At 42.0% G+C, this 16,301-nt stretch overlaps 2 protein-coding genes across 2 annotated transcripts in view; one reads left to right on the top strand and one right to left on the bottom strand.

The window, feature by feature from the left end:
• plxnd1 (plexin D1) overlaps positions 1 to 9,995 on the top strand; it is a 74,544-nt gene extending 64,549 nt beyond the window's left edge. Inside the window, exons 29-36 of the mRNA XM_085345629.1 lie at positions 2,420 to 2,483; positions 3,747 to 3,781; positions 4,418 to 4,522; positions 4,687 to 4,850; positions 4,943 to 5,090; positions 7,670 to 7,810; positions 7,933 to 8,007; positions 9,044 to 9,995. Of these exons, the coding sequence (XP_085201755.1) occupies positions 2,420 to 2,483; positions 3,747 to 3,781; positions 4,418 to 4,522; positions 4,687 to 4,850; positions 4,943 to 5,090; positions 7,670 to 7,810; positions 7,933 to 8,007; positions 9,044 to 9,160 (849 nt within the window). The 3' untranslated portion in view covers positions 9,161 to 9,995. The remainder of the gene's footprint in view (positions 1 to 2,419; positions 2,484 to 3,746; positions 3,782 to 4,417; positions 4,523 to 4,686; positions 4,851 to 4,942; positions 5,091 to 7,669; positions 7,811 to 7,932; positions 8,008 to 9,043) is intronic.
• A 977-nt stretch (positions 9,996 to 10,972) lies between these two features.
• Positions 10,973 to 15,175, bottom strand: exorh (extra-ocular rhodopsin). Its single transcript, XM_085344552.1, has 5 exons — positions 14,815 to 15,175; positions 14,396 to 14,564; positions 14,052 to 14,217; positions 12,188 to 12,427; positions 10,973 to 11,092 (listed from the first exon to the last, which is right to left on the bottom strand). The coding sequence occupies exons 1-5, from the start codon at positions 15,173 to 15,175 to the stop codon at positions 10,973 to 10,975; spliced, it is 1,056 nt and encodes a 351-aa protein (XP_085200678.1).
• Positions 15,176 to 16,301: the final 1,126 nt, after the last annotated feature.

The raw sequence follows: 16,301 nt of genomic DNA, 5'->3' as shown, positions 1-16,301 counted from the left end.
CCAAAACTAAACTAAAAGCTGAAAATAAACGTGAAGTAAAATTTTCATAAAAACTAGACATTTGAAAAAAATATCAAACTAGCTGAAACTGTTTTGTGAACTTTAGCTTTAACTAAATTGAAATAAAAAAAATAATAGAAGAAATAGTTTTAGTATTTGTTAGTTTTGTCAAAAGTTTTTACAATTTGCCGGATGAGGCTTTGATTGATGTGCTTATAGAAATTCTGGGTGTCTACAAGACGACGAGTTAACTGCTTTAAAGGAGTTTTTTTCTGTTTTTATCATAATGTCTGTACTGATTTTCCTAATTATGCCTCTGATGTGTGTCCTTCATTCAATAATAATTAAAAAAGACTACAATTAACACTCAAACTAATAAAAACTTAAGTGAAGCATTTTCAAACAAATATAAAACTGAAACAAGAAAATCAACTCTACAAACTAAACTGAGTTAAATACATAAACTCAAAAAATACAAAACTACAATAACTTGGCATAATACTCTAATGGAGCAGGCCTACCTAAAAACCTTTTCCTCGACACATCCATCTAGTAAATGCTTAGTAAAAGCTTTTAAGCTGTTTTAGTTTTAAATCATTTAAAACTTTAAATTGAAAAACAAGAGTTGCTGGTTTCAGCTCTAGAGTCATAATTTAGTGTAAATGGATTGGAGTTGAAGGCAGCACGGTGATGTGGTGGGTTTGAATGCACCATCTGTGTGGCGTTAACGTGTTCTCCTGAGTCCCGGTTGGCTCTCTCCAGGTACTCCGGCTTCCTCCCACAGTCCAAAGACATGCAGTTAGTAAGGTCAGGTTAATTGGTGATTGATCATTCTAAATTGGTTGTAGGTGTAGCGTGAATGGTTGCCTGTCTCTATGTGTAGGCCCTGTGACAGACTGGCGACCTGTCCAGGGTGGGAAAGGCTCCAGCCTGTCGTAACCTTCAGCTGGATAAGTGGAAGAAGATAGATCGGTTGGAGTTTCTTCCAACTCCTATTTCCTACACAGGCGTGGACAATTCATTTTCCCAAGGATCCACATTAGAAACTCGTTGTTGTTGAGGGCCAAACCAATAAGCTTATATAAAGTAAAATTAATAATGAGCAGAAATGAGTTCATCTTACTGTTGCAGCCCTCCACAACAGTCCCAGTTTCTCATGTGGGCCCTTCGGAGAACTAATTGTCCACCCCTGCCCTAGTGTTAAACTGCAATTTAAGAAACTTTTCTTCTTCCACAGATAAAGGTGAAAAGACCTGCTGCATAAATCATTTTAAACTGGAGGTCAACCATTCAAACTGAAATAACAATAATAAAGCACATGTTTGATTTAATGGGGACTTAAATGGCTTATGTTGTAGTAATTCACTGCTAACAAAAGTTTGAATCTATTATCTGGATTTGACGCCTGGCAGAGTGCTATGTAAATGATTGCTGTGAAAGTTATTGAAAAAGTTGTGTGCCACTTTTTAAATTGCAAATTTTTTTTTTTCAAAAGTTAGTAAACTGTTATCGAAAACATCTCAGACACACAAAAAAAGTCTCTTTGCTCACTCTGGCACATTTGCACCAGTGTTTATTCATGTGCATTATTAATGTCCTTGTTAAATAAACCAGTAAAAGTAATGACAGGCATTGCGTGAGTAACTGATAATGTATACTGTGTACTAATACACTAATATGTATACAGTTTCTCATTTACTGCTTTACTATAGGACAGGAAATTAAATAGAAGCTTGTTTTGTACAGCATTATTAAAATGTACTTATTTCATTTTCATTTATTAAAGGACACAAACATTTTTAATTACAGTGTTTGCAGAGAATTAGCCAATCGTTGCTTTTCATATAAGAATTTAATAAGTGCTAAAGGGAAGAATCTTGCATCCTGTCAGCAATGCTACTTACAGCTTCAAACTGCCTTTATAAAAAAATAAAAAATAAGAAAAAAGTAAAATGTCATGCACTTTTCTCCCATTAACAATGTCTTGCCGTGTGTATGTTTGCTTATGTCCATGTCCATTTGTGCATAAGTAAACAAAAGTTCGGTGACTCTCGCCCTTTGACCTGTTACCTGTACTTGTTAAGTGCTCTGTTTAGTCTTAGCTGAGCCATGGGGACAGAGCTGTGAAAGCAGTGAGCTTCAGCATGTACTAACAGTCTGGGTTCATCGGCGAGGCTGTTCAATCCATTTCACCGTGGGCTGACTTTAATGAGCCCTGCCAGGCTCCCGCAAACTCGCCACCTCTCGAGATGCACGCGAGACCAACACACACGCACATGCAAAGCCCTCAGCGGGACACTCCCTCGAGGGCGTGCTTAATGACGCTGTTCTGGTGCACCCCCGCTCACCCCTGACCCCGTGCCCTTTCTCCTCTACTTTCCTCCCTCCCTCCTTCTTTTCACCTTCTCCCTCTTCACAGATCCCAGAGGGGGCATCGCTGGCCATGAGCATGCAAGACAAGAAAGAGAACACCCTGGGGAGAGGTACGCCACCTTCAAACAAACCCACTCGCTGTCTCTTTGTCACACACTCGCCCACACTTGCATAAATACAACCACCCACTCCATCAGAGAACATGCTTACAGTAGCTGATCACGAGAACATGACACACTAATGTAAACACGCGTGAAACCCCACACCTTCGTGTCCCCAAAAGCACACATCTAAACACACTTGCACCTAATAAATCATAACACATACTAATTCTACAACTTCATTCAGAGCCGCTTTTTCCACATTATAGATGTATTCCATTAGCGTGAGTCACCTTGGGGGGAAAATGTGACACAAGTTTGCCCATTGTCCAATCTCAGCCCAGAACAAAATGACTGCTATGGCTGTTGACAGATGAGTTTACATACATCCTTTAATGGCTTGTCCTTTCATTGTCTAAGGTCTACCTTACATAATCAGTACCAGACCAGAGCTTAGTTCTGCTCAGGCTGTGTCCATCAAAGCCTCTGTTCTCATTCATAATGGGCCAAAAATAGGCTTATGTGGACCAAACCTGGCTCCCGCTTCAAAGCATCAATGGGGTGTTATGAGCGTGTAGTGCTCCCTGGCTAATAGAAAACACTGTCCTGCCTGCCTGTGATCAGTGTTGAGGGTCTGGACTGAGGCCCGCTGGGCAGGAGCATCTCTAGCTATGAAGTCTGTAATGAGACCACACTTACTATGAGGGTGTTTGTGTGTGTATCCGCACAAATGCCTCTCTTTTGTCTTTGCCGGGGTGTGTACAGTAATTTACTGCATTTGTCTTTGTGCCTGTACTCGTGTTTGAACACTCTTCTACATGTGTCCTTGTACTCATATCTGTGTACACATGCTTGTGTACGAGCGTGTTTAGATCTATATATAAACAGAAAGGTTTAATGCTTTTTTCTCAGCGTTGGCCGAGCATTACCATCTCATTACACCGGCTCCAGAACCAATCACAGACTCTGTGTGTCTGTCTCCCCTAATCTCTCTCCTTTCTCTCTCCTTTCACTCGTAATCTTTCTCTTTCATTCTCTCAGACAGCTCCCGTCCTCGACTGGCCCACAGTCCACCTTAATCACTTTCTCCTTTTGCATGCACTCTATCTCTCTTGCAGCCCTGTCAATCTTCCCGGGTTTTTTTTTTTCTTCCTCCTATCTGTCAAACTCCCCTGTGTTACCGTATCCTCTTTATTCTGTCAGGTCTCCACCTTGCTGATTGCACATTGTTTCTTACTGTATGTTATTTATTTTCTGTTTCTCTCTCCTCAGTTAAAGATCTGGATACTGAGAAGTATGTACACTTGGTGAGTATCTCCTCATAGGCAATCAGAATGTTTCTGTGAGCTATGTCTAAGTTTATTACCCGAGCTTTTCCTCTGCGTGCCAGTGTTACTCAGCCCAGAGCAGGCCTGATGACAGAGAGAATGGGGGGTGAATAGAGGTGAAAAGGAAAGCTGCTGAGAGGACATGACAGCACTAATGCCGCTTAAGCTCTTTTATAAACGTCAGCCAAGATATGGGCCCTTTGACTTTAGAATAATGAGTTCCTTGGATACAATTTGCCGGGTGAATAGTTAGTTTTGCAGGACAGTTCAGTAGTCATTTTTTGACACAAGTAGGTGGAATTTGACTGCTTCTTTCTTTCCGCTACCCCCATGTAGACTTGTATGAGCAAGTCCCAGACATGATGCTGTGCACGGCAACTGGAGGAAAACCATGAGAATTTCCCAAATCCCATCACTTCCCTATTTCTGTAAATTATTTAGAGCTTCAAAATACCCTTATGCGGATCATGTGTCTAATGCAAGAACCAGAAAATTCCCCTCTGGCATTTTGTACAGCAAAGACAGTGGTGCATTCATTCAGCTACTCATGTTGGGGTTCACTGCTTTGATCTATGTGCAGTTAATGTTTTTTTTTACTGTTTTTTTTTTTCATAGGTGCTACCTCACGATGAGCTAATGGAGAACAAGAGGTCACACAGGCAGAGTCATCGCAAGAAAGTCCTGCCTGAAATCTACCTGACACGCCTGCTGTCTACAAAGGTAACTATAGTCAAGAGACCAAAAGCCAAAACAAAACACAAGTCATCTCTCTGTTCCATATTTTATTACCTGTATTTATTTCAGAAGCCACACAGAAATTCCTTCGTCGCATGAAACCATGTGTCTGCATATGTGTGAGCCGCATTTTATCTCTTCCTCCACAGGGAACTCTTCAGAAGTTCTTGGATGACCTCTTTCAGGCCATCCTCAGCATCCCTCCAGACCGCCCTCCTCTGGCTGTTAAATACTTTTTTGACTTCCTGGAGGAACAGGCTGACAAACGGGGCATCACAGACCCAGACACCCTGCACATTTGGAAGACCAACAGGTAGGCAACTAAACGGTCCGATTAAAATCCTCTTTGGTCAGCCTCTTTGTGCAAGTGCTTTTAACAGCTTATCTCGCTCTCTGTCTGTGCAGTTTACCGCTGCGGTTCTGGGTAAACATCCTGAAGAATCCTCAGTTTGTGTTTGACATTGATAAGACAGATCACATGGACGCATGTCTATCTGTCATCGCCCAGGCCTTCATCGATGCCTGCTCCATTTCTGACCTGCAACTAGGCAAAGTGAGTCTGTCACCATCTCTCTCTGTCAACGTCTCTTTCTTGTTTTCAAAGCTGCTTTTTGCAGTTCCTGTTTCCAGCATACAAACCCATATGAATACCAGTGGAAAAGTTTAAAGCTGGAAAAAAAAATCCCTACAAAACACAATTCTCAGAGAAAGTGATAAAAGTCTTCTATCTAAGTATATTTATTGACATTATTTGTGATGTTCTCTGTGTGTGTTTAAATTCATATATGGAAATAGATCCCCCCTGGGCTTCCTCTGCCTTCCTTGAAAACCTCTGATTTATCATACTGTATTTATCTGTCCATCAGCTCTATGTATCTACTGTATTTAACTAACACACACAAACCTCAGGTCCCACTGTGAACCTTCATCCCAAAGCCTTCAGACTGTCAGCCCCATCTACCTCCTTTCCTCATGTTATTTCAGCCCAGTCGGCTGATCCAAGGTCATGAGCACCAGGGATCTCTTTTTGTGCTGTGCGCCAATGTGTGCGCGCACGTGTGTGTGTATTCGTCTATCTGTCTGTCTGTATATGTGTGCTTGCATGTCAATGTCCTCACTGCTCACAAATCCGTCTCATCCTTCAGACACCGTGACCCTGAGCACGCTCTGCTTCCTGTCTCTCTCTGACTGGCTTCCTCCCTGGAGGGAGCCGAGGACTCATCAAATAATGCTCCTCTTTCACAGAGAAACAGTCTGATTTATACACTTCAGGTCCGAGCCAAAAAGCGAGCGCATCCACAGCGCCAATATTCACATGTACTTGCGGGCAGATGTGTACCTATAGATGTAGAAACGAACACAAAACCTCCCAATATGACAGATTTTTCCATGGTGTCTCATTATTGTGTCACATCTGTCTGTGGAATCGCCAGGTTCAAGGATATGGCCACATTTTCTCCTGTAGGTTAAGGACGGTGGCCTGACACACCTCTATGCACGGTCGCCTGTTTGTGAATGTGCCTCAGGAATAGAGAGTGTAGGGTCTGGATTAGCAGGAGCCAGCAGGGGTGAGGGAGGGGTAGGAGACTAAGCATGGCTCGCTGTTTCCACAGAAACCCTCTTATCTGGCGAGATGCAGGACATAGAGGGCCATAGGGTCACAGGGGGGTTACCAGGCAGATGGGCGAGCAGCAGGAAGTGACCTTGTGGACAGGAAGAGAGAGGGTTCACTATCAGAAGGAGCAACTGTAGCCGGAGCCATCCAGTCCCTCAGCACATTAAACCACACAAACATGCAATAGGTGACACAAATAGCTCATGACACATAGAAATGCCAAGGTGTGTTGTAAGCACCTTCACTGATGCTGAAAGCTGTGGCTGTCCGTCACTTTTAACCCCGTCTTTTTCCCTGCCCTACTTTCTCCCTGTCCCGTTCTCTCTCTCACAGTAACACACACGCAACACAGACTCGCTCACAACAACAGCCACAACTGAAACCTGAACATGCCCACAGCCTTTTAGCCTCACTACTTCTCTTCCTGCTTGAATAAACACCAGTGTGAGAGCCTAAAGTGACTGTGGAGAGAGTTGTTTAGACTGGTTTGTTTCTTCCCTGGCTATAACTGTTTGAGTCTCCTTCTGTGCGCAAAGGAAACGGTTCCCTCCCTCCATTGTTTCACTTTAGACTGGTGTAGATAGGCTCATCAACAAATAACATCCAGTTTAATTAAACCGCCATTAGGGCAAAGTGGGAGAAGTGTTCATTTTATTCCAAGAGGAGGAAGCTCTTTTACTCAAATGTAGGGGAATGGAGTGAGGGGCATGATGTGAGACAATCCTTGGCCTGCCCATAAGCACTGACTGGACGAAGTGTCCTTAGAGTGTTTTATTGCAAATAAACACTGAAGCATATAAAAAAAATTTTAATCAGGTTTTAACAGAGGTTACATTTTTTGTGACTCATTCATCAATGAGAAGCATCGTAATTATGCGTAGGCCCACATCAAGATCCCAGAGTTCAGATGCTGACGGTGATGCAGTAGGGCCCAGCGGGTGGTTGATATAAAGTTTCACTTCTGTCTCCATGGATGAGGGGGAGGTGGGTTGCACAGCAGGAGGTACGAAAAGTCAGAAACACTGGATTGAAATGGTATTTAAAGCCGAGCAGCCAGAAAATGACGGGCTTGAGCAGAAACCTCATTGGCCAAGAATTGCAATATCACAACTTAAATGTAGGGAATTTGACAGCAGGGGAAAGCAGACTCGAAAAAATGGATCAGCAGGAAATAGCAGGCGTTTACCCATAAAATAATAAGGGCAGACTGTGAGTGAGCACATTGTCTTTGTTCGGCTCTTGTCAAAGCTTTATTACTGCTAGATTAGCATGAGAGCAGCACAGTTGAAAGGTGAAATGTATAATGATACAGATTTCAGAGTATATAGTAACCATAACTTTGAGTAAACGTAGTGAGACTAAGAAAGACAAATGTAGTAGTCTGGAAATCTAAAGCAGGCTAAAATGGCCACATAGCCTTAAGGTCAAAGCTGTTCCATTTTTATTTCACAACTCTGGATTTGCAAGGTGTTCTTAATGTCTGAGTACTCTGGCTAAAAGCTGCCATTTGTTTCCAGGACTCGCCTACCAACAAGCTGCTGTATGCCAAGGAGATCCCAGAGTATAAGAAGAGAGTGCAATGCTATTACCAGCAGATACAAGACATGCCACCCCTCAGCGAGCAGGAGATGAATGCTCACCTGGCTGAGGAGTCACGAGTAAGTGAAAGATTCCAAAAGTTTCTGTGTGTGAGTTATTTAGTTTCACAAAAGCCTGCAATCACAGGCCCGTTCTTATTTTTTTTTAAATGTAATCAAACATGTTGATATCGCTCCGGCAGAAATACAGAAATGAATTCAACACCAACCTGGCCTTGACAGAAATCTACAAATATGCCAAGAGATACAGAAACCAGGTAAGAGATATTCACAGTGCTTTTTCTGTGTTTGTGATCTCATATTTGGATTAGATGTTTTATTGTTGAAACAACAGCCCCTATTTGGCAGATGAAACATCTCAGTTGAGCCCACTTGCTGTATTAAGTTTCACAGATGGATATCGGAGCGTGACGCATCAGTAGGGAAGATCGCAGCCACGCTGACAGATGTCACATACTGTAGACACTTTCACAACCTGTCGTGTAATGCCTTAGTTGAAAACCTGCAGTATTTTGTTGTTTTTTTCCTGGTGTTATGTTTTAAGCGGGGAAAATACTCCGTGTGGAATATCTTCTTAGCAGCAGCCGCTATTCAGTCTGTCCAATCCTTTGTTTCCAGCCCACGGATACCTTTCACTTTAGGCAAACAGCGTGCTGTTTACCTTCTCTTTAATCACAACCCCATCTGCTTAATGACTGTTAAGGTGCCGCTTCGTATCTCATGCGTCGCGTTGAACTAGCCCTGTTCAAGCCCCTGCTGTACTCCCCCATGTTTCCTCGCTGCTGTGACTATTCTCTAGAGAGGCTTAGTCAGTGGTGACTGTGCTTTAATGGAGCACCCTCATGATAATACCGTTTAGCTGCTTTCCTCTGTCAAGCTACTGTACTGACGTGGGCCATGGGCTTAGACTCTGATTCAGGGAGCTCTTTGAATGGCCCCTGATTGCCTATTCTGTCGCCCCAGCTCAGTTCGCTCTGCCTGGTAGCACACTGCCGCTAAGAGCCCATAAATCCCACTGACACGGTGACAACTATTGGGCATGAAAAACAGAGCAGATGTGGGTTTTGTAAATATGTGAAGAGCGAATGCTTTTGTGGTGTGGAGGCATGCATGAAGGCAGCAGAAGAGGCTGAAGTACTTCACTTGTTCCTCTGCTGCCTCTCCCTTTCACTTGTTCGACTTTCTATGTCTGGCTGGTTCTCTAAATCTCTCCAGAAAGATAGATGCATGAATGCTCGACAGCCACTGAAAGTCTCCTTTGTTGTGTGTTTCTTTTCTATCTCCCTCGGTCAGGTGGTGAACGCTCTGGAGTCGAACCCCACTGCACGTCGCACTCAGCTGCACCACAAGTTTGAGCAGGTCATTGCCCTTGTGGAGGACAACATCTATGAGTGCTGCAGTGAAGCCTGAACCTGCCAATATCTTCTGCTCACAATCTCTTCCTCCTGCTGCCAACTGCCTTTCTCCCACTTACGTGGTTACTTGGGAATGTCGGTCACAGGAGTTATCCGTCTTAAGTGTTATTATTCTTCAAGCAAACTGTTACCAGGATGGAAAGCGACAGAGCAAAGGATTCAAACCTGCCTGTTAAGCATCATACATTTGCAAAGTATCCCTCCTTTCTTGTGGGGATGCCAAGAAATTTTCCCAAATATTAATCCATGAAACAGACGCAGTTCCGACTGGACTCTACTAAGCTTTAGAGGGAATGTGTGGGAGCTCAGAGATGGGGGTTTTGGGATGTCTTTACAGTTACTGGGACCTACAGTTCGCCCTGGTGGCAACCTTAACGCACTGAACCCTTTTCTGAAGGGAACAAGCCAATGATGCACTGTACTGTAATATAATGTCAATAGCAATATTTATAGATGTGTTATAATGCTTTCAAGTGGCCTGTTCATCAGGATTAGTAGGACCATGATAAACTCCTCTCATCTCCTAAAGCCTGCAACGTTCTCAGGTGTGATTGGTGAAGATGGGCGTTGGACTTTCATTGGTGCTTTCAACAATATGTCCCAATGTGCTTCGCAGGTTGATGACGGGTTGCGGAGGAGTGGGGCGACGAATATAAATGACTGAAATTTATGAAATCAAATGTAATGTAGTTCACTGGGAAGAGCTGCATCAGTATATAAGTGTTGATCTGTGTGCTTGTCAATGAATGGTAATCATGTTGGATTCTGATCAAATTTAAAAGAGGAAAATTTACATTTAAGAAAAAAAAAGTGAGCTCAATATAATCAGAGGAGAGACTGTATTTGTGATGCCAAATGACTTGTCAGAGTTTGTGAAATAAATTACAGTATTTAGGATTTTAAAGTGTCTAGTAATGGCATTTATTATACTAATTCTCAGAGTGGTTCACTTCTAAATGCATTACAGCGCCACAGTGAATTTTAACATTTGAAAACCATTATGATTTGGCCTGCCACCTAAAAGCCCACAAGCTAGCATCTGGAACTTCTCAGAAATCCTTGTAAATGTTCTCATGAAGAAAACGAGTAAGGGGCAGGGGGGATCGTGCAGACATTTAGCTTTGTTTTTATTGCAGGACACAGAACAACTGCCACAAATCCGAGCCATTACAGTAATATTCCTGTTTCACCTTAATTCACACACTAGCATTCTGACATTCGCATACATAAACATCCAACTCACACATGTACAGACTCTTGCAGGAGGTCCATATTTCTTTACACTAATCATCTCAGACAATACCAAGAAGCTAACCTTCTCAGCTTGATCGACACGGCAACTAGAATAGAGTTAGAGAGACAAGAGTAGAGCTTAAAAACTCATCTGATTATCTAAACAGAGTAATTCCACTCATATAATTGACTGTTTAAAGCACGTTTTTGGATACATAATTAGCTGTGATAATTACTTACAGTTGGATTTTTACCCAGTTTGTGTGTTTTTGGAAAGTAGAGAGCTCATATGGTGCTCAGTTGGATGACCACCAAGTGGTCACCCCTTTGGATGCCAGGTTAAAATCTGTGAGACCAGCTGAACCCTCCATAATTAAATGGATTAAAAACACACATGCTGGTTTTTAAATGTGTCAGTCCCACTTGAAGGTGCAGTGGCGACACTGCAGAGAAGACAAAAGGAGAGGTAAGTCAAGAGGATTGGCTGATTGAAGGTAGTGCTGCTTGGCGGTGGTGGGTCCCCATCTGAGGCAGGCACAGATGGGACAGAAGAGGGTGAGAAAGGGAGCACAGGTCAAGCGGGGGCCACCTGGCTTGAAGAGACGGATGAAGTCTGAGTTTTGGAGACGGCGGCCTCATCTTCTCCAAATGGGTTCTTTCCACAGCACACCGTGGTGATCATGCAGTTTCTGAACTGGAGGTCACAAAAACAAATCACAATCAGAGTTATGACGCCTTCACGGGTTGTCAAACTCATTTTACGTCGCGAGGCCACATACAGCTCAATTTGATTTTTAGTGAGCCAGATCAGAAAAACTATTGCCTATAAAAATACACCTGCAAACTGTTTAAGTGTAAATAATTTAAATTTAAGTGTAACTACAAATTTAATCATTGAGGATTCAAAAGAAAAAAAAAGTGCAATTTGTGCAACAACACGGCGACAATACATCTCAGCCTTTATATGACAGAACTGCTTAAATCAAAAAAACCTATAAACACAGCACTTATGGCTTAAATTATGAAATAAAGGTTAAAAATGAAAGAAAAGACAATTACAGGTCATTATCTGCTGATTTGAATTTTTTTTTATTTGACTTTATTTTTTTTTTGTTTGGGACATAGTTAATTAGAAAAAACGAACTAACTATTGAAATGGCCTGTATTTGTATTGCGCTTTACATAGCCCCTAAGGACCCCAAAGCGCTTTACACATTCAGTCATCCACCCATATTCACACACTGGTGATGGCAAGCTACATTGTAGCCACTGCTGCCCTGGGGCGCGAAGTGTCTTGCCCAAGGACACAGCGACCGAGACTATCCGAGCCGGGGCTCGAACCGGCAACCTTCCGATTACAAGACGAACTGCCAACTCTTGAGCCACGATCGCCCGTGTGAATTAGAGAAATGTTCTTAAATTTAGATTTAGTCTACTAGTCAAAGTAGAGATTACATTAGTGTACCCCTGTAGTTTCCAAGTTAACGATTTGTTAACCTGAAGTGAGCAATGAAATGAAGGATAAAGAAATGGAAACACTACTAGACAATTAAACCAAATCATTTGAAAATGGGCAAATCTGGTAGAATCACACACATCTGGAAAAAAAAACACACAACCCCAACTGCTGGGAACAGGAAATTTGTTACTATATAAGCTAAAATTTACTATGTAAAGCGCTTCTCTGAAAAGTAACCACAGCTGTCAGACACATGAAGCCCACACAATTTCCTGCAAAAACTGTGTCAAAGTGAAAATGCGTTCGTGAAAATACTCTTGTACGTCATACCTGTCTGTTTAGCAGGATGTAGATGACTGGGTTGTACAGAGCGGCACTCTTGGCGAAGAAGGCGGGAGCAGTCATGAATACTGGCCCAAACTCAGTTCCCTGATTGGCAAAGATGTACCAAGCCACGCTGGCATAGGGCACCCAGCATACCAAAAAGGAGATCACCATGACAATGACCATGCGAGTCACTTCTTTCTCTGCCCTCTGGGTGGTTTCAGACTCCTGCTGCTGAGCTGCAGCCTGACAGACAGATTCAGGTTAACTTAAACCTCTAATCCGAATGTAAACAAAAGGCTTGAGCCCATCACGACTGCTGAACAAAACTGATTAGACCACCGAGATGACTAACACTGTTTATTTAGTTATGTTTTTTATGTTGTGGAAAAAACAAACGCATTATCCTATGGAAGCTCGTTTCCACCACTGAAGTAATTTCTTTTTTCCTGCCAGTCAGAATTTTGCAGCATTATTTCAAATATTCAAATTTTGAGATAATAACTTCAAGTTTTGTCTTAGCTCTACCGATCTCTCACTGACATGACACGTACTCTCTCCAAAAACAGATGAGAATTCATGCCTGTCACTTGTGAACGTGCACTAATTTCTTTGTCCACATGGGGGCAGCAAAGGTTGAATACGTTATTCAGAACAAGACTTTTTGGCATAGCTAGTGTGGAGGTTAAGAGTTAGCTAGGCATTAGCATTGTAATGCATTTTATTTATTGTTTTTGTACTGTTAGGTCTGTTCTTGGTCTGAACTAGCTACAAGCAGCACATGCTTAAGCTGTAGGTTTCAATAGAGAAATCGTAATGGTTTTAAATTTATCTTTAACTTTGTCTGCTGTAAGATAGTTTCAAAAATACAAACAGTGACTTATTTTAGGCATGAAAACTTACCTCAGGCTCACATCAGGCTAATGTAATTTAACATATGTAAAGATGCTCATATTTCACACGAATGTTGAATGATTAGATTTTAGGAGAGACTGTCTCTCACTACACTAACTATACATATCTTCCCCTTTAGATGCTTGGTTCTCCTTTTTGTTTAGCAGCTAATAACAAATAAAGTGTATTTGTAGTGTGTGGGAGGTGATGCTGGGTTTTGGGTCTTTTGCTAAAAACGTTGATATATTGACACAAAGTTGACATTGTGTTGACTGCAGTAGGCCAATCAGTGTAATAAATTATCATAATCTAGACTTGGTATAAGATGTCAGCCAAAGCATTATATTAAACATTGGCCTAGTGTTTTGCAGTTGGTGTATCCTTATCAAAAAACACACACGAGAAGCTATGAGAGCAGTAAGTGTACCAGATCATTAAAGCTGGGTCACGCAGCCAAAAACAGTCTCCCTGAAACTCCCTCTAAATCTCCCCAAAGCTGGGAGGAGCTGCAGATTCAGATAACAAAAATTCTCTGTAGGTTATAAGCAACCTATTTTAATCTGTTTCCACATGTTTAAACTACCATTTGACAGATGTACTAAAGAATGCTGATTATAGCCAATTTAAATGAAAATCTGCATTATAATTGTGTATAATCACTTATACATTATAAATGCTCTTATTCTATTATTAATAAAGGCATCAGGACGACACAGTGAGCAGGCAGACTGCCCTTTAGCCAGAGGACCTGGGTGTAAGCTGCCATGTTGGCAGGGATCTGCCCTCCTGAAGTGTCCTTGAGCCCCTAAATCCCTTACATCTCCAGAGACTCTGTGATGTGCAGTACCCCTTGTGAAAGGGAGCAAGGTGAAAAAAAAAAAAATCAAAAAAACATAATAAAGTGGAATTTTTCTACAGGGCTAAACAATATATCAAGTCTTTGCTATTAATATTGCTTTGGCAGTGGCATTCCTACCGCTCGCACAGTGCAGAGGAGGCTAGTGTAGCAGAAGAAGATGATGAACAGGGGGATACAGAAGTGGAGGACAAACATATAGATGACGAACGAGGTGTTGTTGATCTCAGGCTTGGGAGTGTAGTAGTCAATCCCACAGGAACACTGCATTCCCTCTGGGATATACCTGCACAACACACAATAACTCAAAGACTTCGGCCAGCACCATTACACAGTATTTGTGCCACATGTGTGAGTTACACTAGTTTGCAGGTTTTAAAAACATAACTATAAAACTGCTTTACTGGGAAAATGGTCCTCAGAATATTAATCAAACAGAGTGTAGACACAGAAACTAACTGTACCGGGACCATCCAAAGAGAGGGGGAGCAGCACAGGTCAGGGCCATGACCCATGTGAAACCCAGGCCAGCCACGGCATGTTTTTCTCCAAAGCGGAAGTTGGTCATCGGCTTACAGACCACAATATAGCGCTCAATAGCCAAAACCACCAGAGACCAGAGAGCAATCTCTCCTAAAACATGAAAGAAAGCATGTATGTAAGTTTAAGTACAGTATCTCTACTGACATTAAACATGAAATAATAAAAGCAGTATATTAGATTCAAGTTTAAGTAATTAGACAAACTAATTTCCTATAAAAATGAATGACTTAATACATTCAAACCTATGAGAGTGACCCAAAAACTATAGCAAATTTAAAGTGTGACTTGTTTTGTTCTAAATCCACACAGAAAACACAGTTTACACAATTCTGACTCTTACCTCCTAATGTGGCAAAGAATCCTTCAATATTGCAGCCGCTGACACCTAAGACGAAATATCCATGCAGGGCCGTGTAGAGCGTGACCGTGAAGCCCCCAACTACCATAAAGAGGTCGGCCACCGCCAGGTTGAGCAGAACGTAGTTCAGCGGGGTCCTCAGCTTTTTGTGCTTGACAGTGACGTAGAGGGTGAGAAAGTTAATGGGGAAGGAAGAAATGATGAGGAACAGCATGTACGCTGCAAGAAGAGAGTACTTCCAGGGCTCAGCCAGGTAGTACTGAGGGTACTCAAATGGGCTGCGCACCACCCCAGTCTTGTTAGACATGGGTACATAGAAGTTGGGTCCTTCTGTGCCATTCATGGCTGCGGGTGTTGATGCCTTTTCTTCTTCTAAGACCTTAAAAGTGGATGAAACAATCTGTGCCTCTCTCTCTTTTTAGAATAAACTACTATGAGGGAGTCTTTTGGTGTAGTTGAAGTGGAAATGAGGGAGAAAGGATGGACGGTGGAACGGCTCTTGTAGAAGTAAGGTGTTCTCTGCAGCCCCCTGAGGAGGTGCGGCACCTTTTAAACAGGCTGGTCGGATTAGGGACTTGCAAAGAGTGAAGTGTTAGGGAAGATGGAATTAAGACACACAATGTGAGAGTCCCTCTCTCTCTCACAGACGCACACACAGATACACACACAATGGAGAAAACTCCAGAAATAGATATGCAGTATGTTAAGCAATTTCAAGGTGAGAGGTAACAGCCATGGTTATCCAAACCCCATCATTACTGTCATGCGCATCAGTGCTGCATCAGAATGAGATGAGAGAGTAGGAGGGAAAGGGAAGGAAACTAACTGTCTGTGATCTGAACCGTGCAGAGTAGACCAACTATAAATGAAATTTCTTGAGCGGTCCAACTTATTTGCATCTGTAAAAGCCTAATCCCTAACCAATGCATAATGCAGAGCTCAACTCATAGCCTTGAGTGAACTGCAATTAGAATCTGGGAGACACAAACACAAATCAAGAGGGGCAGTTATTGTCTTTGAAGGATTAAGAAAACTCGCAGTTTTACAAATTGCCAATATACAATTTATTCAAAGGATATTTGCAAGCATATAAAAATCAAATTCTTGTGACTTAATAACAGATGATCTTGTATTGTTATCAAACATACAGTGCAGCTGTAGTGCATAAAGCTGTAGACTTGATGGTAGAATATTATCTCATTGTTGTGAGTAGGAAAATTCTCTACACAACAAACACGTTTTGTATTATATCCAAAAAAAAAAAAAGTTTTCTATTTATATGTTTACACTGTACATTTACAGAGTGAATGATGTAATCACTGACTGGCCCGGGGTAATCTGATCCTAATAATCCAGGCTTTATTGGCTGATGGTGCACTTTTCTTACACTCTGTAATGACCGACACACAAACACTCTAGGTATTACTTCAGCCGTTCAACCTTGGATAACAAAGAGCTGCTCCTATAAT

This window comes from Diplotaxodon limnothrissa, linkage group LG20 (genome assembly GCF_057381915.1).
Source record: "Diplotaxodon limnothrissa isolate DT_005_m linkage group LG20, D_limnothrissa_male_GT1.1, whole genome shotgun sequence".
Lineage (NCBI taxonomy): Eukaryota > Metazoa > Chordata > Actinopteri > Cichliformes > Cichlidae > Diplotaxodon > Diplotaxodon limnothrissa.
The sequence above is the reverse complement of the archived record's forward strand: the minus strand, read 5'-3'. Positions and strand labels throughout refer to the sequence as shown.